The sequence below is a fragment of the Gouania willdenowi genome, chromosome 4, assembly GCF_900634775.1.
Source record: "Gouania willdenowi chromosome 4, fGouWil2.1, whole genome shotgun sequence".
Taxonomy (NCBI): Eukaryota; Metazoa; Chordata; class Actinopteri; order Blenniiformes; family Gobiesocidae; genus Gouania; species Gouania willdenowi.
This window is the reverse complement of record NC_041047.1, coordinates 2,392,873-2,418,269: the sequence shown is the minus strand read 5'-3', so window position 1 is coordinate 2,418,269 and position 25,397 is coordinate 2,392,873. Positions and strand designations below refer to the sequence as shown.

At 40.6% G+C, this 25,397-nt stretch overlaps 1 protein-coding gene across 2 annotated transcripts in view; it reads left to right on the top strand.

Annotated features, from left to right (window-relative positions):
* Positions 1 to 25,397, top strand: part of zc3h3 (zinc finger CCCH-type containing 3) — a 65,559-nt gene continuing 40,162 nt past the window's right edge. For both annotated transcript variants that reach the window (XM_028443655.1, XM_028443654.1), the window contains exons 1-3: positions 1 to 120; positions 1,234 to 2,086; positions 3,171 to 3,316. In XM_028443655.1, coding sequence (XP_028299456.1) covers positions 75 to 120; positions 1,234 to 2,086; positions 3,171 to 3,316 — 1,045 coding nt within the window. In that variant the 5' untranslated portion in view covers positions 1 to 74. The remainder of the gene's footprint in view (positions 121 to 1,233; positions 2,087 to 3,170; positions 3,317 to 25,397) is intronic.

The following is a 25,397-nucleotide window of genomic DNA, read 5'->3' as shown; positions in this document are numbered from 1 at the left end:
GATTTAAAAATGTGTGAGGTAATCAGCCCGCGTCGCACTGACGTCACTAGGAGTCGACTTTAACTGTTGTAAACATGGAGGAGAGAGAGGCGCTGAAGAGGCAGATTGAACTCCTTCAAAGTCAGTGTTTCTCACCGTGAACACACGTTTCATTGTAACTTTTCACTAACAGTTGTTTTTTAAACATACGTAGGGAACCGTGAGCTTAGCCTCGTTAGCTCCGTTAGCTCTAAATCTGTGGCTTTTGACGTTCGCCAAAAATGACACCGTGCGACTCACAGTTAGAGTTTAAACTTCATATAATGCTTAGAAACACAATGTAGCAACGTTATAAATACAATAATGTCAGTTGGTTAGCTTAAAAAAGATGAATGTTAACCTCAGAAACAGACGTTAAAACAAAACATAGTGTAAGTGTTACAGCAGACATGGACAACTTTTATCACGAAAATGTGATTTTATCTAATCATAAGGTCACATTATCAACATTCATTAAGAATAAAGAACAATCGAAGCCTTATTACAAGAAAAAACAAAGCATTTTTGTGTATATTTTTCTGGTTGTATTGTGTAGTTTGTGGTCAATTGTATGTTTTTGTGTCTTTTTAAGTGTAGTTGATTTTTATGTGTATTTTTGTTCTTTTCTCTGTCGTTGTGTTGTTTATTTTTTTTGAGTATTTCTGTGTACATATTTGTGTTTGTTTGTATATTATTATTCTTATTCTTATTTATTTGCTATTGTATGTTTCTGGAGTCATTTTGTGTATTTCTCTGTCCACCGTTTTTGCCATTTTTATGCCAATATTGACACTTTGAACCCTTTTTTTTTTTTTTTTTTTACTATTTTTTGTCACTTTGAACCCATTTTATTAGTGATTAAAACCAGGATTTCCATCTTTAAGATGACTATAATAATAATAAACGTTCTTGGATAACAGTGGATATTATTCAGATGAATAAATAAATGTGGTTATCACAGATTCATAGAACAATAGACCATCATTTTACTGACTTTATGGATGGACCCCAAAAATCTCTCCCCTTTATTCCCCTTATAGATGGTCCTGTCTCCGCATGACTGTTCTTCAATGTTCATGTCTGTGTTCAACCACCTTCAGCTACAGTGGGGGTCCCTGGTCTCGAGGACTTTTATTTTGAAAAAGTTGAGAACCACAGCTCTAATTAAATTTCACTGGAAATTTAAACGTTGATCTCCTTCTTCTCTGACCTCAGATCTGATCAATCAACATAAGAGTATCCATGGCAACAGGCCTCGTACGGGGGCGGAGCCGAGGCTTCCCCAGGCTCCAGAAGGAGGAGGATCTTCTGATCCAAGCTGCGGCAGCTGGAGGAAAACCTTCTCTCTGAGGAACAGAAGGGCTGATGGTGCAGGCCCGAGCGTCCATGGATCTAAAGGCCACGGTTCTAAAGCTGCGGCTCCAGCCACAAAGAGTCCCACAGCAGGAGGAGGAGGAGCTCAGAAAGCTCCAGGTTCAAAGACTCCAGCTCAGGGGACACACGTGCTCCGGCCTCCAAACATAGAGTCTGCTCTGAAGTCAGTGGACGGAGCTTTGCCACAAAAGTCCCAGTTCACGTGGGTAAAGAGCTCCTCCTCTTCCTCCTCCTCCTCTTCCTCCTCCACCACCACCACACAGAGACCTCCACGTGTTCCTCCACCCTCAGCCTCTGCCTATGGAAGCCCCGCCTCCACCTCCACCCCTGTAAATAGAAAAACTCCAAAGAAGTCGATTCGTAGTGGTCGCCCGGGAGGGTCAGCGTCTAAAACCTCCAAGTACAGCTGGGTGAGTTCATCTTCATCAGAGCGAGGAGACGCCAGGAGGATCAAAGCAGGAGCTAAGAAGGCTTCTCCAGGGTCTCGCTACCGTTGGAAGGCAGGCCACGCCTCCTCAGCGGCATCACCGGGGGCGACAACGGCGGCTCGGCGTAAATCTTCATACCGTTGGAGGGCGGGGCCTGTAGGCCCCTCCTCCTCCTCCTCCTCAGCCTCTCCACAACAGAACGCCTCCTCTCCTGGAGCCTTCAAGCTACGCAGCAGGATGAAGATCATCAGACGCTCCAGCAGCAGGTACAGCACCGACCACCAGGGGGCACTAGGGTGCAGCAGGGACGAAGTACCCCTGACTGCAGTCTGCAGTTTGGGGTGGATGCTATTGTGCTGTGATTCTTATACAGTTAAAAATAATCAACCTCAAAATAAATAAATGATTCCATATAAATAATTTTATATGTTACATTGAAAATAGATATGGGTTTTTATTAGGGTTGGAGTTAGTCTGACGCGATTGGTTTATTGAATGTTGAGCGTCTGCAGGCTGCAGTCAGGGCTTCTTACAGGGACAACTAGGGGCCACTAGGGGGCAGCAGCATGTTAGAATAGAGAGACACTGAGAAAAACAGCACAGATGTCAGGGCCATAACCTGTGTACTGTTTGTTCTTTGGTTATTCTGTTTTAAAACCAAATCAAAAGAACAAATAAACAATGGTTATTTTGTTTTACTGACAAAACCTAAACAAAATTACAGAAACATCCAAAACCAGACAAGCAGCGTTTTTCTGTTTTAAAATTAAATCTTGTTCTGTTTGTGAGATAAGATAAGCCGAAGAAAAACAACAATAACACAAAATGTAAAGAGTTGATATTTAGTCATATTTGTGCTCCAAAAAAGAGTGACATTTAGTCATTAAAACTGATTTAAATAAAGGAAAAAAACCAGACATTTGTGGTAAGTGGTGGCCTTCAAAACAAAACACAAGACAATTTCTGACAAAATACAAAAAACAACAAAAATAGATACAAAGATACAGACAAATGCAAAAAAATGACTCCAGACGTAGAAAACGACAACAAATATAGACAAAATGACATCAAAACTACACAAAAACATTGTTGTCTCTTGTATTGAAACATGATAAAGGTTTACCATCTCTGAGCTAAAATAAATGTTTTCATAAAAAAAAAGCCTAAAAACGTTGCTTTTCCTGTTTAAATGATAGAAATAAAGACACTTCCTCTTTAAAAACGTGTACAATTGGTTTGCTCCGTGCTTAAAAACACACACAGCAGGACTCGATCAGATGTTGTAACGTACGTACGTGTGTGTGTGTGTGTGTGTGTGTGTGTGTGTGTGTGTGTGTGTGTGTGTCACAGCGGTGGCGTCTCATCAGAGAGAGGAAACGCTCAGACTCCAGTGAAGCTACGAACGTTCAGTGTGATCAGGAGGACGACCAGCAGAGAACTGGTTTCATTTGGAAAACACAAACTACGGAGACTTTCACCTTCCTCTAGCAGGAGCAGTAAGACACACACACACACACACACACACACACTGGATGGACAACTGGCACACAAAATAAACACACAAAATTACTCAAAATATATACAAATGGACTAAAAAAACCAAACTAATTATGAAATCCATGAAAGAACAACAAAATAAAGGATAAATATAAGAATAACAGAAATCTACAAATTGTCTCCAAAAAACATACAAAATTACAATAAAATACACAAAAGAACAACAAAATTGCATAAAATGACAACACAGATGCACACAATTACTCAAACACACAAAACGACTGCCAAAATAACAGATAAACACATAGAAATATCAAAAAATAACACAAAATGACAGTGACATTTGGACTGTCTATGCAGTGCCTTCATTTTGTTATAACAGAATTATAAGCACTTTTTATCCACAGCTTTCTCAGTTTTATTAAATTGTTGTTTTCTGTGTCATTTTGGAGGATGTGGTTTTATTTGTGTTTGGTGTGTTGTTGGTCTCGTTTGGTCGTTATTTTGATTCTGTCGTGTGTGTTATGCTTGTGTATTTTTGTTGTTTTTTGAGTTTCTTGTTGTTATTCTGTGAAGCGGTTGTTTCATATTCCCTCCAAACGCCCTCATTTTATGGATGACTGGCACAAAAACGCATATATTTCCTCAAAAATACACAAAAGGACTAAAAAAAAGCCCTCATAAAAATGACAATGAAATCTACAAAAGAACAACAAAAATCACAAAATGATTGCAAATAACATACAAAATATACAGCAAAATATACAAAAGAAAACCACAAGAAATCTACAAACTTTCTCCAAAAATCATAAAAAATTACAATAAAATATACAGAACAACAAAATAACAACACAGATACACACAATTACTCAAACACACAAAACGACTGCCAAAAATAATAGAAAAACACACAAAATTAACAGAAAAACAGAAATAACACCAAATAGTACACGCAAAGACACCCAAAATGACAGCAACAATAAATGCATGTGCATGTGTACGTGTATGTGCTAATTTGTGGTGTTTTTTTAGACTATCTGTGAATAAACTTCATTTCTAATCTCTGTGTTTTACTAAAATCTTATCTTTCTGTGTTATTTTAGAAGATGATTTATTTTTGTTTCATTTTTGTTGATGTTTGGTGTGTTTTTGGTCTTATTTTTTTGTCCTTGGTTGTTTTTCGGTGGTATTTTGCTTTTGTCGTGTGTGCAGCGGCCGTTTCTTATTCCTTTTGATGTCATCATATTTATGTCATCTTTTCATGTGAGGGAATAGAAAATGTAATGATTTTTTTTTCTTGTGTAATTCTGGAGGGTTGTGATGTTTGGAGTGTTTTTGTTGTTTTTGTCTCTGGACTAAGTTGTCATTCCATCTGTGTCCAACAGAGGGCAGCAGCTGACAGAGGAGGGGGTGGGGGTGGTGGTGGGATGAGGGGATGGAGAAGGTTAATTGATTGCCCAATTCAGCCGTGATGGGGAACAAGTGGCGATAGTGGGTAATTTGCAGAGGTGGAGGCGGGCGACGCCGCTGCTATCGAGCCCCGGCACAACTCTCCCTTTACGTGATAAAAAGCAGCTAATGCATAATTATCCTTTTGCAAATTGGATTGTTTTAACGAACTGTAGAATATTGGGTCGACCTGATTGAAAGCAATCATTGTTTTTACAGCCTCTCCAACGCCCTCCTCTGCGTAATCTGTGCACTCAGACATTAGAGGAGGAGCCATCACACTGTAACGCAGCACCTGGACAATCTTCTCTATCACATTTACACCATATTTAAAAACATATATTATTATTATTATATTTACATCCACAGCGACTCACGATTTAAGCTGCGTCTCACACACACACACACACACACACACACACACACACACACACACACACACACACACACACACACACACACACACACACACACACACACAGAGTAACGTGTGTGCTGAATACGACATGTTTTATGTCAACCCTCAAACTGCAGGCACAGCTTGTGATTGGCTACTGACTCATTAACTCATTATAACAACAACAATAAAAACACTAAAACACTAAGCCCTTATTTTTCTCAGCATTTATCACAAACAAACTCCAGACACAAAAACACATAAAGCCACTGAACAAATAAATAGAAAAACAGACTTCAGGTACAAAACGACCACAGAAACAAATGAACATGATGATTTTATGCTTAAAAATGAGGAAAAGTCATGAAATATGAAGCAAATCTATTATTTTTTGAATGATAATCATTGAATGGGGTCAAAATGACCCCAACGATGATAACAGGGTTAAATAAGAAACAAAAAATACCAAACAAAGATATTTATGGTAAAGAGTATGTGGTAAATCTGTTGAAGATTAAACACTTAAAGGTTTTAAATGTTAGATTTTGGAATAAGGTTGTAAAAATCTACTAAGTAAAAAAAAACATAGAAAAAGGTGGTGAAATGGGATTTTAAAAACCACAGAAATTGGTTAAAATTTGCAAATTAGAGTGGACAAAAACAGACAGAAAAAGTGATAACTGGCCAATATTAGGCAAGGCAAATCATGAATGTGGTTAAATTGGCAAAAATAAGCATGAAATATGATGAAAAGTGACAATAATGGGTCAACATACAGTTTGTGACATTAGGTGGAAAAGGGTTTATAAGTGCTGAACATGTCTTGAAATGTGATTTAAAAGTGTCAGAAATGGGAGTAATGTTGCAAAAATGCATTAAAAGGTGCAAAAATATGGCAAGAAAAACAAAAAATACACAGAATGACAACAGAACCACACAAAATTGACCAAAAACAGAAAAAATCCACAAAAATAACAGAGAAATTTACAAAAAGATGATCAAAAACAAAAAATTGACAAAAAATACACAAAATTACGACAGAACTACGCAAAAATTGACCAGCAGAAATTGTATTGAAATGTGATGTAAAAGTAGGAGTAATGTAGCAAAAATGCATTGAAAGGAACAAAAAACAGGTTAAAATATGGTGAGTTTGGTGCAGAAAAAGGGTAAAAATAAGCAAAAATGGGCTCAAATTGTTAAAAAATATATTTTTAGTTTCTTGAAGGCATCTGGCGACCTGCAAACAGTGTCTTGCGACCCCAAGGTTGAGAACCGCTGGAATGAAACACACGAAGATCCTGTTTTAGTGGGCACATGGCTCTATTCCTCTGGCTCCGCCCCCTTTGTGGGCTAATTAAAGACGAGATCTCAGAGTCAGAGTCGTTGATCCGGCGTGAGTGAGGATGAGGAGGAGGAGGAAGATGGAGTGAGGGAAGCGTCTCTGGGCCGTCTGTGCCCCTGATAACAGCCGCTAATAAAGAGCAAATTGAATTACTAATGATGGGAAGCAGAGTCCCTATAGATGAGCCCGTTAAAGCCCAACCTTACGACCACACACACACACACACACGCACACACACACACACACACACACACACACACACACACACACACACACACACACACACACACACACACAGACACACACACACACACACACACACAAACAGTGTTGCTTAATTTCTTCCTCAATGGCTGCTTTCAGGCCGACTCCTGAGCCGCCGCCGCCTTATCTGGGCTTTAATTTAAAGAGGGCATAAACCCAAGTAAGCAGTTAGGACTGTAATGAATCGAAAGGTGTGTGTGTGTGTGTGTGTGTGTGTGTGTGTGTGTGTGTGTGTGTGTGTCTGTGTGTGTGTGTGTGTGTGTGTGTGTGTGTGTGTGTGTGTGTGTGTGTGTGTGTGTGTGTGTGTGTGTGTGTGTGTGTGTGTGTGTGTGAGATAATCTAATAAAGCAGATAAATGTCAGGAGTGGACCCAGCAGAGAGTAGAGTGCTGAGCTGAGCTCCTTCAGGCTCTTTCGCTCTATCTCACCACTACTACTACACTCTCTGGTCTCAGACATCACTTCATAACTTTCACTTTTTAAACTCCACTCACACACTGAGGGACTTTACCATAAAGTCACCAGAGTTAATCACACATTCTGAGTTCACGTCGCCCTGAAAAGTGCCGTTCATCACCCCACACTGTGTTTTTAAACAGCTGCTTCACAGCCACGTGTCATATTAGACTACAGCATACTGTAAACGCTCAAAATAACAAGAATAAAACATGTACAATTACAGAAATATACACACAAAGATTTAAAACAAACATCAGAAACATATAAAACAACAAATATACACCAAATGACAACATAAGTACGCAACTAAGACAACTAAAAAAACACAAAGGTAACTGAGAAATGTATAAAATGGCAACAAAAATACACAAATAACTCAAAAGAATAGTACAAAATTACAGAACTACACAAAAGTAACCAAAAACAGCCAAGATGACTAAAAACACAAAAATCAGAGAACTTATCTAAATGACAACAGAAATATACAAATCACTAAAAAAACATGTTATTACAGAAATACACACAAAAGGATAAAACAGCAAGAAAAATACTCACAATTATTTACAACAGAACAACACAAAATTAACCAAAAACAGAATTACATCCTGTATGTGAGCATGTGTGTGTTCACAAGACTGACAACTGTGTTCAGTCTATATTAGTGTGTCTGTTAGTCCTTATACGGTCACACACACACACACACACACACACACACACACACACACACACACACACACACACACACACACACACACACACACACACACACACACACACGCATGCACACACAGAGTTGTGTGTGTGTTCTAGTTCTCTTACAGTTATTGCGTTGCCACCTTTGCTCCCTCGGCATCAGTTTACCAACATGCCCCCCCCCCAACTAACACAGCGGAGCCCATTACCACTGCAACACACACACACACACACACACACACACACACACACACACACACACACACACACCCTGACCCTACCACGGGGGGTGCTACGATTCTGTTACTGTACCCACACTGATCCCATTTATTTCCCCATAAATCATAGTGATATACTGCTCCGTGTGTGTGTGTGCGCGTGCGTTCGTGCGTGTGTGTGTGCGCGTGCGTGTGTGTGTGTGCGTGTAGTCACTTATTAAAACTAATTAACGGTGCACAACTGCTGTAACTAAGGAGTTATTATAAAATAATTATTGTTTGTAATTCCAAAGCTCCCAGGGAACACCTGATCAGCTGTTATACTGGCTCAGTGTAGGAGATTACGTGGCTTGCATGTATGAGTTTAATTTCATATTTTTCTATTGTTTTATTTAGTTGATTGGTTTTTTTTTAGATTATGAAGCTACACTGTTTATATTAGAATTATTGACGGTTTCCAAGTGGAGGATGCACACAGGCAACATCAGGGGCAGCTAAGTGACGGGAGCATCTGAATAAATGGCCTGTATTAAATAGACAGTGCTGCTGTTTTTTATTGTTTGTGTTTTTATTTGTTTACTTAACAGGGACATTGTGCACCAGAGTTACTGAATAGAAAATGTATATCTGCATTTCCTGGGCAGGTAAATAACTAAATATTTCTGGATTATTCAGATTAAAAAGAGTTAAAACAACCCATGCACGCCTGGAATTCCCTTTAGTGTCCAAGTGTGCAACAATTATTACGACTGTACCACTTAAAAAAGAAAAAAACAACAACACAGAGCGTAGGGGGCCCCTAGCGAGAACCCTGCTGAGTCTTTTCTGTGGACAACAGGCATCAACAGAATCAGGCTGCAACATCAAATTGACAAAAATCGATTATTAAAAGCGTTGGCAACAAATTTCATTATTGATTTGTTGCGTCGTGCGATTAGTCACTGACCATGACGCAGAGACGTTTGTTCATCTGCAGATCTGTGTGTGTGTGCGCCACGAGTGTTTGTGTGTGTGCGCTTGCAGTGTTTGCATGTGTGCACCACAAGTTCTTGTGTACGCACACCATGAGTGTTTGTGCGTGTTCGCACGCAGAGAGTTTGTGCGCGCACTACGAGTTTTTGTGTGTGTGCGCACGCAGAGAGTTTGTGTGTGCGCGCACCACGAGTGTTATTGTGTGTGTGTGCACCGGTGTTTGTGTTTGTGCGTGAGATTTTTTATTTCAGTTTAATCAGCTTAAGCAGGATTTAAATATGCTTTATAGATAAACTCTTTAAAAAAAATCTGATTCATCATTTTGCTTTATTTCGGGATGCAACATGAGGAGGTTTCCTGAAAAGCTTGATGTGTCCCAGCGGTGCCTGAATGCACCATGTGGTTCTGTAGCGCCCTCTGTTGGTCGTTTTAATGGCTCTCGTTCTAGTGTGTGTGTGTGATGTTTGTGTTTGCTCCACTCACACCAAACAAGTGCATGTTTTGCACCGTGTGGAGCAAATATAACATGCTCAGCGCTAACGTGAGGCTCCGCCCCCTTGACCTCATCCGCACATCAAATACCTTTGTTTATTTTTGTTTGTTTATTTGCATCAGTGTCTGGTTCACACTGGCTCTGGTTTCTCCCACATTTTCTTCACATGAGTCCAAACACACACACACACACACACACACACACACACACACACACACACACACACGCTGGCAGCGTCTTTCTGTTGATCGAATGATTTTAATAGTTTGTTTGTGTCTCCGTGTGTTTGTGTGTGTTTGTGTGCGTGATCCTCCTCATCAGCTGCTTTTCTGCATACCGTTCACTAAATGCCATTCTCCTCCACACGCACACGCACGCACACGCATGCTGCTCATTCCTCTGCACTTTCTCAGGCTCTCTGTGTCAAACAGGTGGAGCGTCGTCTTCACTCTCTGTCTCCAGCTTCCTGTCCTCCTCTTTCTTTATATCTGTCACCATTTGTCACACACACAGACACACACGCACACACACGTGCTGCCCCACACACGCAGGCCGAGCACACAGGCAGGCCGAGCACACACACACATCGGCTACAGTTGGAGAGCGATGAACAAAAATATTTACAAAAAAGACCAACAGAACAACAAAAAAATGACAGAAAACAGGCACAATGACAGCATCAATACAAAAACACATGACATGAGAGAAAAAATGCACAAAATAACACTCAAAACACACAAAATGACAAAAACACACTATGTGACTCCACAACAGCACACAACAGAAATAGAAACACACAAACACTTTGTTGTTGAACTGTGTGAACGCTCCGATCGGTCATTAACACAGGAACTGTTAACTTTGTTGACTAAAAGTTTTTGTCATAATATTTTATGTGAAAAAATCAGTTGAACAAAACAAAATCTAAATACATTGTTATTTTTGTCAACTACTAAAAACTAAACTATATTTGTTCATATGGGGATGTGTGTGTATTGTATGGGTTTCCTATGTGTATTATTTCACAATTTGTGTATGTTTGTTGTCGTTTTGTGAATTTTTCTTCCCAATATTTGTATTGTTTTGTGTTTAGTTTTCTGTTGTTTTGTGTTTTTGGGATAATTTTGATTATTTAATTTGTCTTTTGTGCATTTTTCTCTAAATTTGTATGTTTTCATGAACTCATTTTGTGTGTTTATGGAAAATGTGTTGGTATTTTGCATTTTTTTTTCTTTCCATTTGTTGTATTTTTGCATTCTTTTTGTAGCACTTGAGCAGTGCGAGCATTCATCCAAACACACACACACACACACACACACACACACACACACACACACACACACACACACACACACACACACACACACACACACACACACACACACACACTGTAAGCTGGTGTCCTGTGCAGCGCAGCCTCAGAATAGCTCTCCATCATGGTGCACAGTAACATTTGGCATTTTGATGAACCTCTGAGGACCTGAGCGAGCTACACAAGCCAAACATGTGAGCACGCTGCCAAAAGCATGCCAGCTAGAGGAACTCCAAGCCTCGCCCTCATCAAACTGTCAACTGGCCATAATTAAACCTTTTAGCCTGGTGGAGTTCAACCTGCGCTGGAGCTCTTAGAAAACCTCCTTCCTTGGTTCTTAATGCAGCGAGGGCCATGTGTGCGTGCGTATGCGTGTGCGTGCGTGTGTGCCGCCACCACCAGTGGCGCGGCGTGTGTGCAGCAACATGTGTTGAAATGTGTAATCAATACTATCGAGCGCTGAAACTTGATCCTGAAATGATGGGACTGGTCTGCCAGTTAAGGAGGTAAATGTTTTTGTGGTATCCAGAGGGAGCGGACCATGTGTCAGCCTGTCTGAATAAATCAGAAACCTAACAGGACGCGCTAATTATTCTATAGCACCCAGTGGTGCTTCCATCTTTAGATCCAACATTATACACTTATTAAATCAAACCAAAGTCTCCATTTATCAATCAGGTCCCAATGTTTTCACTAGGGGTGTACATACATGAATCTGGCAATACGATTCAATTTACGCTTTGCATGTCACGATACGATATATCTCATAAGTAATATGATATGAAATACAATTTATTTCTTTTTTTAACCTTGTGAGAACAACTAAATAGTAACTAACTTTAATTCAACAACCAACATAAAAATCAAGTGGTATGTTTATCAAAGGGTCAATATACATTTTTCAAAAAAGTTCAGATTCTGATAAATTCTTAACAATAAGTAACCACATATATGTATAAAAGTAGCCAGTATGTTTTATGAAAATAAAGTGTATTGAGGATTGAGGTAGTTTAACAAGGTCACTGACACCTCGTGACCAGTTTACGTGCTGCGCATATGTTAGCGACATTTAAAGTTTTTTACGTTAAAAACCATGATTTAAAAAATCGATTCGAACATTTTCAGGATCGATACGATAATCGTGCAGTGAAACATTGCGATATATCGCTAAATAATTTTTTCTTACACCCTCAGTTTTTACTTCACTGTTACAGAAGCTCAAGCATGTTTTTCTGCCTTTAGAGAGAAACACGTGTTTTTATAAATACTGTAAGTCCTAAAATCCTCTAAATGTCCTTATTAGTAGATCTATGTCTAACAAAACTCATTATTATGCACCATATACATTTTATTGCCTTTTAAAAATGGGACTACTTTACAGTTTTAGAGCCTGTTTTCCTCCATCTTGAAATCACATGATTGATGATGTCACATGGCCCCACTGTCTGTAAACATCCCATTGTTTTCTATTGGAGTGAAACATTCAGCCTGATTTTTAGATCATTTAGTAACTTTAGTAACTCCTATTCTCAGGGTTTGTGTGTCTTCAACATCCGTGATTTACTCACTAACTTAAGCCACCAGAGCGTGTCAGCGCTATAAACTCAATGAGTATATACTGTCTAGTATATACTATAATATGATTAGGATGATGAGCGTTCCCACTGAAGTATACTTCCAAGTTTCCCAAGATGCATTTGGAACCTACAGCGTTAAAAACCTTGTTCACACTGAGGCTAAATATCTCTGTTGATTCTCCACTTTTACTTTGAAAGTTCTGAAAACATTTGATGTGAGAAAGTGACCAAGTAGAACATCAACATGTGCTCATTTGATTCATAAAACACGTAGACACATTTCAGAGATTTTCAGAGACTCTCCATTGTGCTACTGACTAAACTTCCTGTTAATTTCAAAATAAGAGCTAAATAGTTAATAAATATGAAAGATGAGAAGCGATGCTCTTATTTTGAAAAGGGGATGTTTGATTTTTGTCCATCGTGTATACCTAAAAAATGTCCCCATATAGCAGTGTTTTTCAACCTTTTTTGAGCCAAGGCACATTTTTTTCATTGAAAAAATCACGAGGCACACCACCAGCCAAACATGTTAAAAAATGATACTCTGTAGCCTATATTAACAATATAGCCATTCTCATCAAAGTGTCTTGAATAGGAATCAAATAAACACAAAGAATAAAGGACTTTATCATCATTTGTATTTCTTCTTTCAAATAAAAAGTGCACTTATCATGTCCACTTCAAAAATACAGCTTGAACATAACAAATGAAACAACAATGTGGTCTTAAAGGGACTGAAGCGATGCGATTACATTAAAAATCAATGTAAATGACGCAACGTCAATTTATCCCCCCCTCAGCGACGCGACTTGCATGATCAAAGTTGAAAAATTTTAACTTTTTAAGCGACGTGAAGCGATATCTCCCGTCCTCCACTGTCTGTAGAGCGGAGGCAGCAGCCCCCCCTCCCGCTCCCGCTTCAGTGCTGACGGCTGCAGCGGAGGCTGTTCTACTTCCTCAAAGTATCAGGTTCAAAATTAAAGCGGTAAATTTCTTTAAAACCACAGTAACTACTGATCAAACACATTCTGAGTGAAGTCATCCTTTAATATCTCCGTTAAGTTGATCATTTAACCGTAGAAGCGGAGCAAGAAGGAAAAAAAAAGACGTCATCAACACTCTCTCTCTCTCTCTGTCTCTACCCTGTTACCGGGGCCACACACACACACACACACACACACACACACACACACACACACACACACACACACACACACACACACACACACACACACACACACACACACACACACACACACACACACACACACACACACACACACACACACACAGTTCCCTAGTGATCGCGTCGCTGGAGCGATGAAATGATGGACTGACAAAAAAGCACCACTATGTGCAAACTACCGATCAGGGACGATTTAAGGCAACGGCATCGCTTCCGTCGCGTTCGGTGTGCACGCACCTTTATTCACTACTGCAGCACGGACACTCGACAATGGTATATTATTTGCAGATAATAATTAATATGTTTTAAAAATTTTTTTTTAGACCAATTAGGTGAAATTGGATAATTTCCCACGGCACACCTGACGATCTCTCGCGGCACACTAGTGTGCCGCGGCACAGTGGTTGAAAAACACTGCCATATAGTATACATCCTGGTATTTCTCGCACACTCTCGTAATCTTTTCATACTATCTAATGTGAACGCACTACATACTCATTTAGGCGTTTATATGTATTTCTTGGTTAGTTTGTATGTTTTTTTGATCATATTTGCAAATTTTGGTTGTCTTTCTTTGTGTTATGAGTCATGTTGTGCATTTTCATAGAAATGTGTATTTTTGTTCTTTAATGTAGTTGTCATTTTACATGTTTTTGGACTACTTTTGTGTATATTTTGAGTTATTTTGTGCATTTACTTTGTGGGTCGCACAAAATGAGTCTGAGGGCCACCTGTTGTCCATGCCTCCTCTTCCACCTGAAGCTCAACTGGGTTCTCAACTCGTGACAGTCTGCTTTTATTTTGAAGGAGATTCGTTTTTTAAAGACATCTTTGTGCTATCAAACTTATAATGCAGTTGTTTGGTATTTTTCCTTGGGAAAAAGGGGTTTTCAGTATTTTCTGAATGGACAAGTTAATTTCAAATACATTTTCTGCTTTTAAAAAATGAAATATGTCTAATTTATTCAGAGTATGTGGAGTATATTGTTTTCATAGTCCAGCGTGAGTCATCAAGAGTTTAAAACCTTCTCAGTTCTTTTTTTTCTCGACGTTAATAGTAATAATAATAAGTAAAAAAATGTAGCAAAAAAAAATTTTGCGCAATTTATAAATCCCTTATGAATATTTTGGGAAACGATTTTGACACACGTAGGCTATTACGTGTGTTTTTAACTTAATTCTCTTCTGCTGCTTTTGTTTTGTCTAGTCTTGTGAATTTAATAGGAGCCTCTTTTTGCGTCTCATCTAAAACTGCAATTATGGAATTGATCAGTTGGTCTCCCAATGCAATCGATCAAATTTTATCTACAAAAAGATCAGGCAGTGGTGAGCCCGCGTGTCCAAGCAGGACGTTTGTGGCTGGATATGTAATGGACCTTTGGAACAAGTGGTGAATTGTGTGTCTGTCGATACTTTTTGTGGAAGACGTGGAAGACGTCTACATGATTGGAATTATGGTAGCATGCATGCTGCTGGTTGGAGATGGCAGCTTTCTGACCTGTCGCAAAGTCCGTGTTACGTTAGCAACTGTTGTGGGAAGGCTGCCAGTCATTTATGAAGGACGGGGCAGGGCTCTCAACACTCAGACTCATGTGATGAATGAACTCAAAACCAAGCAGGAACTGCTTTTGGATCGTTTACGAGGAATTGAAACCAACGTGGACAAATTGAGTGCGCGGCTTGCAAGTTAACGCCACTTTATTGGATTAATGCAGAGAGAACTCAGGACACAAGGCTGTTGAAATTGATCTATAGCCTGAATGGAAAACACATTACTTATCTTATTTTGGCTCCCATAGCCAGCTATCCAAGACTGTGTCATCTATCATCAGGAAGTTTCTGCAGACAGACGCTCCGTCCCCACCACTAATGATGATGTCTGTGCGTTACAGACCCTGGCCGTCTGCACTGAAGTGTATATGACAACAAAATAGTGAATCTTAATCAATTTATTTATTTTTAAAATGTATTTTAAATAGGCTTATAGGCTTTTTTGTCAACAAAACAAAAAAAAAAATTTCACAGCACCCCATTCAGATTTACTTCCTGTCTTTTCTTCTGGTTGGGTCAGGGCTGGTAGTCGTGTGGTGATGGAGTGAAGGTGTGTTGTTGTGGTAACTGAGAAGAAAACTCACGTAACTTGTTGGAGCTTCTCTATCCATAAATCTTCTCCTGGTGTCAGACGCCCAGTCCTCACCCTGACCGACCCTGGAGCAGAAACCGGAGCCGGGCCAGCTCTCCTGTGTGTGTGTGCGTGTGTGCGTGTGTGTGCGTTTGTGTGTGTGTGTGTGCGTGTGTGCGTGCGTGCGTGTGTGTGTGTGCAGAGACGTAAAGTCTTGTAGCACATGTACGGACCAGCACCAAGTTGTTCATTAGGACCGTTTTCACAGATTAAAAAAAACTGGAAGCTTTAAACCAGTGGGCATGTACCGGTGCTGTTCTCACTCAACGTTCTTAAAGCCAAAATACAGTACTTAGGGGAGCTTCCATCTTGAAAATTTGACGTCATTTGGAGCCAGAGTTTGCGCAGTAGGGTCCGGCGGGAGGAGCCCTGGTAACACGCCCCGCCCATTTAGCGTACTACCTTGATGACTTACACAGCCCAGCTACGCCACGAACATTAGTGTCTTTCCTGCTGGAAATTTTACCAACGTCTTGTTCAGATCATAAAGGTTAGAACAAAACCGCCATTTATTTAGACTCTAATGTCTAGTTTAATGGCGTCTCGGCTTTTCTTCACAACGTAATTGCTATTCACAAAGAGAGCTACGCAAGATCCTTGGTTGTCAAATCCCGTTTTTCAACCTCATATAATTTATTTAAAACAAAGTTCACAGAAAAATGAGCACGTGTTGGGTGATAATAACTAATAATCACAGCAGAGTTTAGGTTTGGATAAATATTATGTGACAAGTATTTTAACTTTACAGTTTGACCCATATCCCGTCTGTTATCATTGAGGAGGCGGGGTTTATGACCTATACTGCAGCCAGTCAGCAGGGGGAGCTCTAATAAAAAAAGATTCACTCCACCGGGGAGCTTGTCCCGTCCATTCTTTTTACAGTCTGTGGTCCAAACCCTTGAAGGCCAAAAAAGTAATGAAATAAAACCTAAATGTCCACAAATATTATTACTAAATGGTTTATGTTTGCTATGTTTAATCATATCTGAAATCCTCTTAATGGGGAGAGAATCTAAGACTGCTTTCACACCGGTTTAGTCTGGAACTTGATCAAAACAAATGTGGGCATTGTTAAAATGATTGGGGGTCATGGAAAAAAAATGTAGTTACAGCTTGGATACTTTCATAGATACATAAAATGTACAGTAGCTTCTGCCAACGCAAATAAATGAAAAGCACAACCTTTTCTTTTTCAGAGAGAAGTTTTCAAGTAGTATGGTATCGATTAGGGAAAGAAGAAGACAGATGCATGAAAACTATGAGTTTATTTAGCTCTTAACAACCTGTAAATATTACACAAAACAAAACCTTAAAAACAGCATTGCAAACAGAAGTATAATAGACCTACAGTTTCCAAAGAAATTAAAATATAACAATATGATTTACAACTTAAACAGGTTCCTTACAAACACAACTTAAATGTAATACATCAACACGAGAATCTGCTTCAGTAATAATATTTACACATTAAAAAAAGCTAGAATAGCTGCTGACTCAAAGAGCTCATGGGTTGATATTTCCATTTCAGAATGTGAATACCACCTTTTCCATCTGTTTTCTGTGACGAGTCCCTCAATATACTGTAGTCTTGTATGTCGGACATGTAAAAGAATAGGAAACTAATACTGAGGAGATTTGTGGACCCACGAGGCACTTGTTGCATTTGCCTGAAAGGAAACCACAACCAATCAGGTGTTGACACACATTACCAGAAGAGTTAAACAAGCTGGAGTTAATACACAACCACTCTGGATGATTTATGCTTCCCAATGATCAGATGGATCCATCCATCCATTGGACTTTTCCAAACCCTGGTTCTCAGACCCGTACCGGGTCGTCCCCTTGCGTGTCCCTCTCAGTGTGAGTTCCTCCTCAGGTGGAGAAACCAGAACCTTCATCAGCTTTTTTCTGACTTTCCAATTTTCCATTTCAGTCATACCAGGCTAGACACCCGAACCCCCCCACGTCTATTCTGGTCTTAGTGAGTTATTCACAAACACCCACCTCACCCTAACGCATCCACCCCCCAACCCCCCGTCCGTCTTAAGTGCCTCCTGCACCCTGTTGGGCACCACTTGTTGCCTCCTTTATTTTTCTCTGCATTGCTCCCCCCCTCCTCAGGGGAAAGTTAAGTTTTCTCTGGAGACCCCCGGAGCCTCCAGCCATGATTGGCATGTGATCCTCTAATCTGAGCGCCCCTGACCCCCCTGCCTGTGAGCGGAGGGTTACAGGTGTCCACTTCATTTAACCATTAGAGATAATGTTGTCAGTGGTCCCGACAAATGTGGACTGGAGTCTTTCCTCAAAGACCTGATGGACAGATTTGAACCCAACGATGACAGCATGAGCCCCCATCCCCCTCCACTCTGTGTTCTTACTCCAACTCCCACTGAAGGATATTTTTATTTCTACTCATGTTGGCTTCCTTTTTAAAGGAGACATATCATGCATTTAAATCCTTCCTTTTTACATATAAATCATACAGTTGTGGTCTATATAAAGCGGAACTACAAGGCTTAGGTCTGAATTCCTCATTATTATAGCTCCACCCCTTTTCTACCCCTTTTCTGATGTGCTTCTAAGAGCAACTCGTTTTGGTGCTGTCTCTTTAAATGCAAATGAGACACTTCATATCCCGCCCCCTCTCCAGGTTGCAGAGGTGACACTCGGTTCAACTCCACCCTGTTCGGCCATTTTTGTAGTTTGATACAGATTATCTAGAGACACGATTGTCTAGCGGCGCATAAAATGTTTATTCACACGTTATTTACAAAATGTCAACAACAGAAGACTTGTCCATCCAGCCTTATGTGTTTGAGCCAGAGATTTTGACTTGAGTAACCTCAGATTGTTTTTAAGTCGTTGTTGTAAAGAGAGAAATGTGTTTTTAAACCCTATGGACAATAACTTATATCTCGACTATATTGTATTTTGCCATTACAAGGTAGAGTCAAGAAAACGTTGAGTGCTTTGAGCATAAAGAGGTTGGCCCGAGTGTCTCTTTTTTGGAAATCCAAATATGGTCACCCTAGGTTAAGGGACTTGGTCAACATCCCACAGTGATGGACCAGGTTGGATTCGAACTGGTGACCCTTTGATTAAAAGCCCGCTTCCTTAACCGCCCATAATCTCCCTAAACTTTTGGGTGAGGGTTTGTTTTTCTTTAGTTTTCTGTCATCGTGTCCAACCGTAGTCCCTCAATCTGTGGATGTTGCATTGTTGTGTGTCTCCTTCAGTGGCTCTTGCGTGTGTGCGCCCCTCCCTCCCAGTGTGTGTTGTGGTATTTAATAATGGATGATTGTTTGTGTTTGTCTGTCAGCACGCTCTTGTTAAAGGGCTCTAAGATAAGGGCTAATTCCAGCAGGCCTGTATTGATTAGCTGCGCTGGATGCGGCTTGTTTTATGGCCGTCCTCACCCCTCCATCACCTCCATCTCGCGCTCCTTCAGTCGTCGTCGAGGGTCCCACTCGCTCCCCCGCCTGAATAATTAATGGAAAAACCTATTTAATTAGTGAGATTTGCTCTGAACACAGAGCGAGTAATTGAGTCCTTGTTGCCATGTTTGGTTGGGGGTGGGAACGTGTGTCGTGTTTATCAGTGTGTCACACGTACTGTGATGGCACCATTAAGGCTCTCATTCCCAGTCCAAGCCGTTGGTGTGATTGATGGCAGCTTGGTGGTGTTGGCTGGAGTCGGCGCCCTCCCCAGGTGTAACCGTTACAGCATGGCATTGGCCACCCGTGCCAGCTGGGTTGGCATGGTGTGAGCGGCTGGGGCTGGTAGTGATGGGTGTGTGGGGGCCCACCCTGGGATATTAATACCTGAATCAATGAGGGAGGATTTGTTGGCTCTCGTTGGTTTAATGAGGGCTCAACACGCCGTAAAACTTCACACTCGCTCCAAGGATTCCCACATCACAGAAGCTCTCCAATTTTTCTAGGAAATCACATGGGTCAAACGCTTGGCCCGGGGACCAAATCCGGCCCTTTGGAGCTTCCAGTTCGGCCCACAGGAGAAAGTACAAATTACAGAGAAGACATGAATCATTTTGTAAAAGAAATTCAGCAATCCTGGTGCTTATATCGCATGATTGCAGTCTTTTTTAATATTTAACTGTTGGAAAAAACTCAAAATTTTTAAATTTTACTAAAATTTTTGCATAATATTAATAAGAAATTGGTCACAACATCTAGGAAAGTTAAAGTGAAGATCCTGTTGGGACTGATATCTGTCACTTATTGTTTGGATATCTTATTTTCTATTTTATGTAAACGTAAAATTGGCTCAATAATGTTGAAATTACTCGTTTTCCAGATCAAACTTTTCCGTATTTGGCCCCTGAAATAAAATCCTTGGCCCAGTTGATACTCGGATGTGGGTAACTGCTAGTCCTCAGCCTGAACCAAAAGACATGGGAACAAGAACCAAAAATGCTTAAAATGAGAAGAAAAAAACTCCTATAAATATATACAAAATAACAACAAAAACACTTGAAACAACAACAACAAATACAAAATAACAAAAAATGGAAGAATACACAAATTAACTTAGATTACACCCAAGAACCAGCAAAAAAGGACAGAAATCGAACAAATCAATTTGGCGATATTTTGCTATATTTCACTGGACGATTATTGTATTGATCCAAAAAATGTCCAAATCGATTTTTTTTTTGATTTTTTTTTTTACCTTGTCTGCACATGCTGTTGAAGGTTAACACTACAAGAAGTGCAATCTTTTAACAGCAATGCATATTTTATTATTGCAAGATAGGAAAACGAATGGGTGGGGAATAGTCAATAAGTTTCAAGTGATGTGATGTGAAATTGTGGTTGTGTATATTGTGCTTATTGTTGTGTTATCAAGCCAGTTTGGTGACCAGTGTCCGGCTTATCAATAATGGTGGTGGCTGTGAGCAGAGGAGGAAGTGAGTGGAAATTCCATAAAACAGGTATTTGGGAACAACGTGTCTATGGTTGAGCCCAGTATGAGTGTTATCCCACAGCCCGAGGCCAGTGCGTCCATGACAAATGTGATTCCAAGAACCGCTACTGCAAAACCCATGAGCCGCCCCCGGGCCCGAAGAAGCAGTCGGGCCAGCAGAAAGAGCGGGAAATCTAGGGGCCCCCGGCGACCACCCCACGGCCAAGCAGCCCCCCGAACGCCCCCAAGATCCCAAGCCGAGAGGCAGCCATTGCCCCCCCATACACACCCGAGAAGGCCCCAAGGAGCCAAGGACCACGCCACCAAATTTTAAATGTAAAAATCTCTGAAGATCTGGTTAATTTAATCTTGGAGGCCAAAATCATAATTACGATTAAAGTTAATTGTGCAGATTTATCTGTGAACATAAACCAAGATTAATCAGTAGTTGTGTTTCCATTAAACTTGGAAAAGCACAAAATCTAAATAGTTTAATAAACACTGGTAATGGAAACTGAGTTTAGAAAAAATGATGAGGTATTTCAGACGTTTTGATATTGAAATGTGGGCAAAAGCAAAGTGGACACTTTTTCCAACACATGACGCTGTATGTGTGGACAGAAGAGGAGACCCAGATATTTCTTAGCACTATGCTTATAAATTATTAGTGCCACATTAGGCATGAAACGACAAAGGAATGCAGAGTGTTACAGTATAAGGAGATTTGGAGCGTCCGTCTTCCTGCTGCGAGGCTCCTCCCCAAAACAGCTTTCAATGGAAACACGATCAACGCGCAATTATACTTTCACAACATTTAAAATATCGCTTTTATTTTACGAAAATCTGTAATGGAAACTCAGCTAATGTGACCAATGATCAGCTGTGAGTCCTGGTGTGAAGGCACCGTAATCTTCAGCCCTGAAGAGGTTTCTTTCTCTGCTGATGGTGAAGAACGTTCCCTGGTGTGAGTGTGTATGTTCAAACAGGGGGACTTCATGGTGCTGTGTGTGAGGGAGTGTAGTATTGATCAGGGACACTTCATTTTCTGAGTCGCTCTGTGGGAAACGAACACTTTGTCTCCTGTCAGCGTCACGGTGCATGTCGCCCTGCAGCACGTCGCCTCAACACAGGATCAAACCACCCTCGTTCAGCCTTAAAAAGATCACAGGATTGATGTAGTGCTGTGTGTGTGTGTGTGTGTGTGTGTGTGTGTGTGTGTGTGTGTGTGTGTGTGTGTGTGTGTGTGTGTGTGTGTGTGTGTGTGTGTGTGTGTGTGTGTGTGTGTGTGTGTGTGTGTGTGTGTGCGTGCGTGCGTGCGTGCGTGCGTGCGTGCGTGCGTGCGTGCGTGCGTGCGTGCGTGCGTGCGTGCGTGCGTGCGTGCGTGCGTGCGTGCGTGCGTGCGTGTGTGTGTGCGCGTGCGCGTGTGGCTAATATTGTGTGGGCTTCCCTGATGGAGGGAGTATTGATCATTTACCGTTTACTGTCCCTGCCCCTGTGGTGAATTGCTTTGTGGGAAGTGGTTAATTTGTCTCCTGTCGAGGGATCTTCTCCGTCTGTGCATTGTGTGTGTGTGTGTGTGTGTGTGTGTGTGTGTGTGTGTGTGTGTGATTTAGCTGGTAAATACCTCTCTCTGTCCCTGTGGAGTCACACACTGATATCATTGATCGTTTATTTTTATTGATGACAGTGATGCTGCTGTGATCACCCAAACAGGTGTCGTTAGCAACAATGCTAACCTTAAGTTCAAAGCTGCTGAGTCAGCAGAAGCTCTGATAACATCCTGCGGTGGAACGCGTTCCGTCACCGGTATCTGGATCAACCAAACAATTTCAGCAGAGGGAGTCGGTAAAACGTGCAAAACAGCACCGGCGATCTGTTTAGCACGTTAGCTGCTAACGTGCTAAATAAGCAATCTGGGCGTCTCTACTAGCAGATGATAAATATAGTGGGGGGAGCTGCAAAAGGGTGAATGTGATGATGTGATTGGTTGAAGCTGTAGCTGAGAGCGGAGCTGATTGTTAGCTGTCACAGATTTACTCACAGATGGCTGCAGCTATTGGTTTTCTGAATCATTTCAAATTTTAAGGACATCCCACACACTTAGGTCCCAAAAAGTATTAAATTATTCAGTAGTCACACTGTAAATCTTTAGTTTGATTGGATGGATACGTTTTGAGATATGGACAATTTATTGCCCTGTGTCCTTATTGTTCTTCCATTTTCATCTTCCAATATCTCAGTAACTCCATCACATAGAAAGGTAAATATGGTATAGTAATAAGCTCCACCTACTCTCTCAGAATATAGAAAAAGATCTGCTATACATCCTATCAGCTCCTCTAAATAGTCACAAAGCCAGTGTGTGTTTGGGTCTGGAACATGTTTGTGTCTTCACTAAACTACTTAGCATATGTCTCAGCTCCTGTAATGTGATCAGCTTAGAGCTATTAACAGTGGATATATAAAGTCTACACACAGCTGTTCAAATGCCAGGTTTTTGGGATATTAAAAAATGACACCAAGATCAATAATTTCACAACTTTTTCTACTTTCAATGTGACCTATTACCTGTACGATGCAGTTAAAAACAAACTGAAACCTTTCAGAGAGGTGAAGTAAAAATAAAAAACTGAGATTCCATAACTGCATTTGGAAATGTAAGAAAAAAATCTGACGTATCTTCTAATTTATAGTATAAAGTTTACTCTTTATTGGGATGTAAAACCATTTTTGACTTCATTTTCATTTTGGACACCAACTTTGGGTTATTTCACCACTCGCCAATATTGAAAATCCTTTAATTGTTTGATAATTATGTATTGTTTATTAATTTTTCTCTTCAAAAAGTTTACATCTGATCAAACTAAAAATGTACAGTGTGACATTTGAATAATCACGGAACAACTGGTGAAAAATTCATTCAATTTGTCCATCTTTTCTTGACTTCATCTGCTGTTCTTCTTGTTTTCCCTTCTTCATTGACTTTCTCCCAGACATCCATCCATGTGGTGTTTCTCCTGCTTTCTTTTTGGGCTCATGCTTACTGTGGTACATCGCTGATATCTTGTTTGCGCTGCTTTCTTTTCTTCAAACACACAAATTGCTGTGACTTTGAAGGACCTTTAGAGTGTGTGGGTGTGTGTGTGTGTGCGTGTGCGTGTGCGTGTGCGTGTGTGCGCGTGTGTGTGTGTGTGTGTGTGTGTGTGTGTGTGTGTGTGTGTGTGTGTGTGTGTGTGTGTGTGTGTGTGTGTGTGTGTGTCCATCATGCCAGTGGTTCAGCAGCAGCAGATGCCCGCTCCGCCCGCTCCACTCAGCGCTTTCTCTCCTGCTCCGCTCAGGCCCAAAGGGACCAATTAGGGTGGGCAGCTGCACCCAGAATGTTAGCCCTGAATGAGGAGTGGGCAGAGGGAAGGTGGGCGAGGACGAGGGCACACGCAGATAAGGACAAATGCTAGGACGACTCACAGGAAGGCTTGGAATCAGTGGCTTCTTTGTGGGCGGAGCTTCCTCCAGTTTGTTTGTTTGTATCAGAGGTGGTTTTGTGTGTCCGAGGATCGCACTGACAACACCTGAACTGATGGAAACAGGCTCGACTCAAGGCCTGACCATTAGGGCTGAGTATTGGCAAGGACGCTGCAATACGATACTTGGGTCATGATACGATATTATCACGATATATCTCAATATCACGATATATTGCTATATTCTACCCCGTTAATATCAAAATTAAACGTATAGATGAAAAATCAAGTTGCTGTATGTGTTCATCAGAAGATATTTATCATTCAGAGGATAAATTGTGTCAAAACTGTTTGCTTCAAAATATCCTATTTATCATTTATTATTAGTGTTTTTGCACATTTTCACTGAAAAAATAAAAAATACAGTGTTACACACTAAAATAAAGTGCAACAAGTTTTTTTTCACTCAAAGTCTCAAAGTAACCATGACAACATAACGACGGCATTGTAACAACGTTTTCTGAATTTTTGTAGTCAATTTGTACAACTTTGTTTTTATTGTTGTTTTGGGTATTTTTCTGTTTTTTTGTGTAATTTGTCTCCATTTTTTCTAAGAACCCAACAACATAGTATTTGAGGTTTATTTTTCCAAACTCGTCTGTTTTCTGGAGTTTTAGCCTGAAAAGTTTAAAAGTCACTTTCATGACACTCCTAAAAACTGGTTGTTTTGGGGCATTCGTGCATATGCATGAGTGGGCGTGTCTGTAGACGCAGACTTCATGCCCCGCTCTAGCAGAGTTTGAGCACTACAGCAATTTTCTTTTGCTATCCACACACTTGTTATTGTTTTCAGCCAAAAAACTGCACGACAGTAAAACGCGTGGCTATTGTGATTGTGACTCAGACAAACGCTGCTCCATGGTGTGTGTTTATCACATCAGCAGCGGAGTCAGTCAGCTGTTTCAAACACTCTCCGGAGCTGCTACTTCGCTTTCTTTCATCCGCACATTATCTGACCTCAGAACTAGTCTATTTAAAACAATAGTCCACTGTTTTGTCCAACCGCTGCGTCACATTGGGTCACATACACGTCAGATCATGTCAAAGGCGATACGAGACGGCTACTAAAAATGGAACTGTTTGTGAG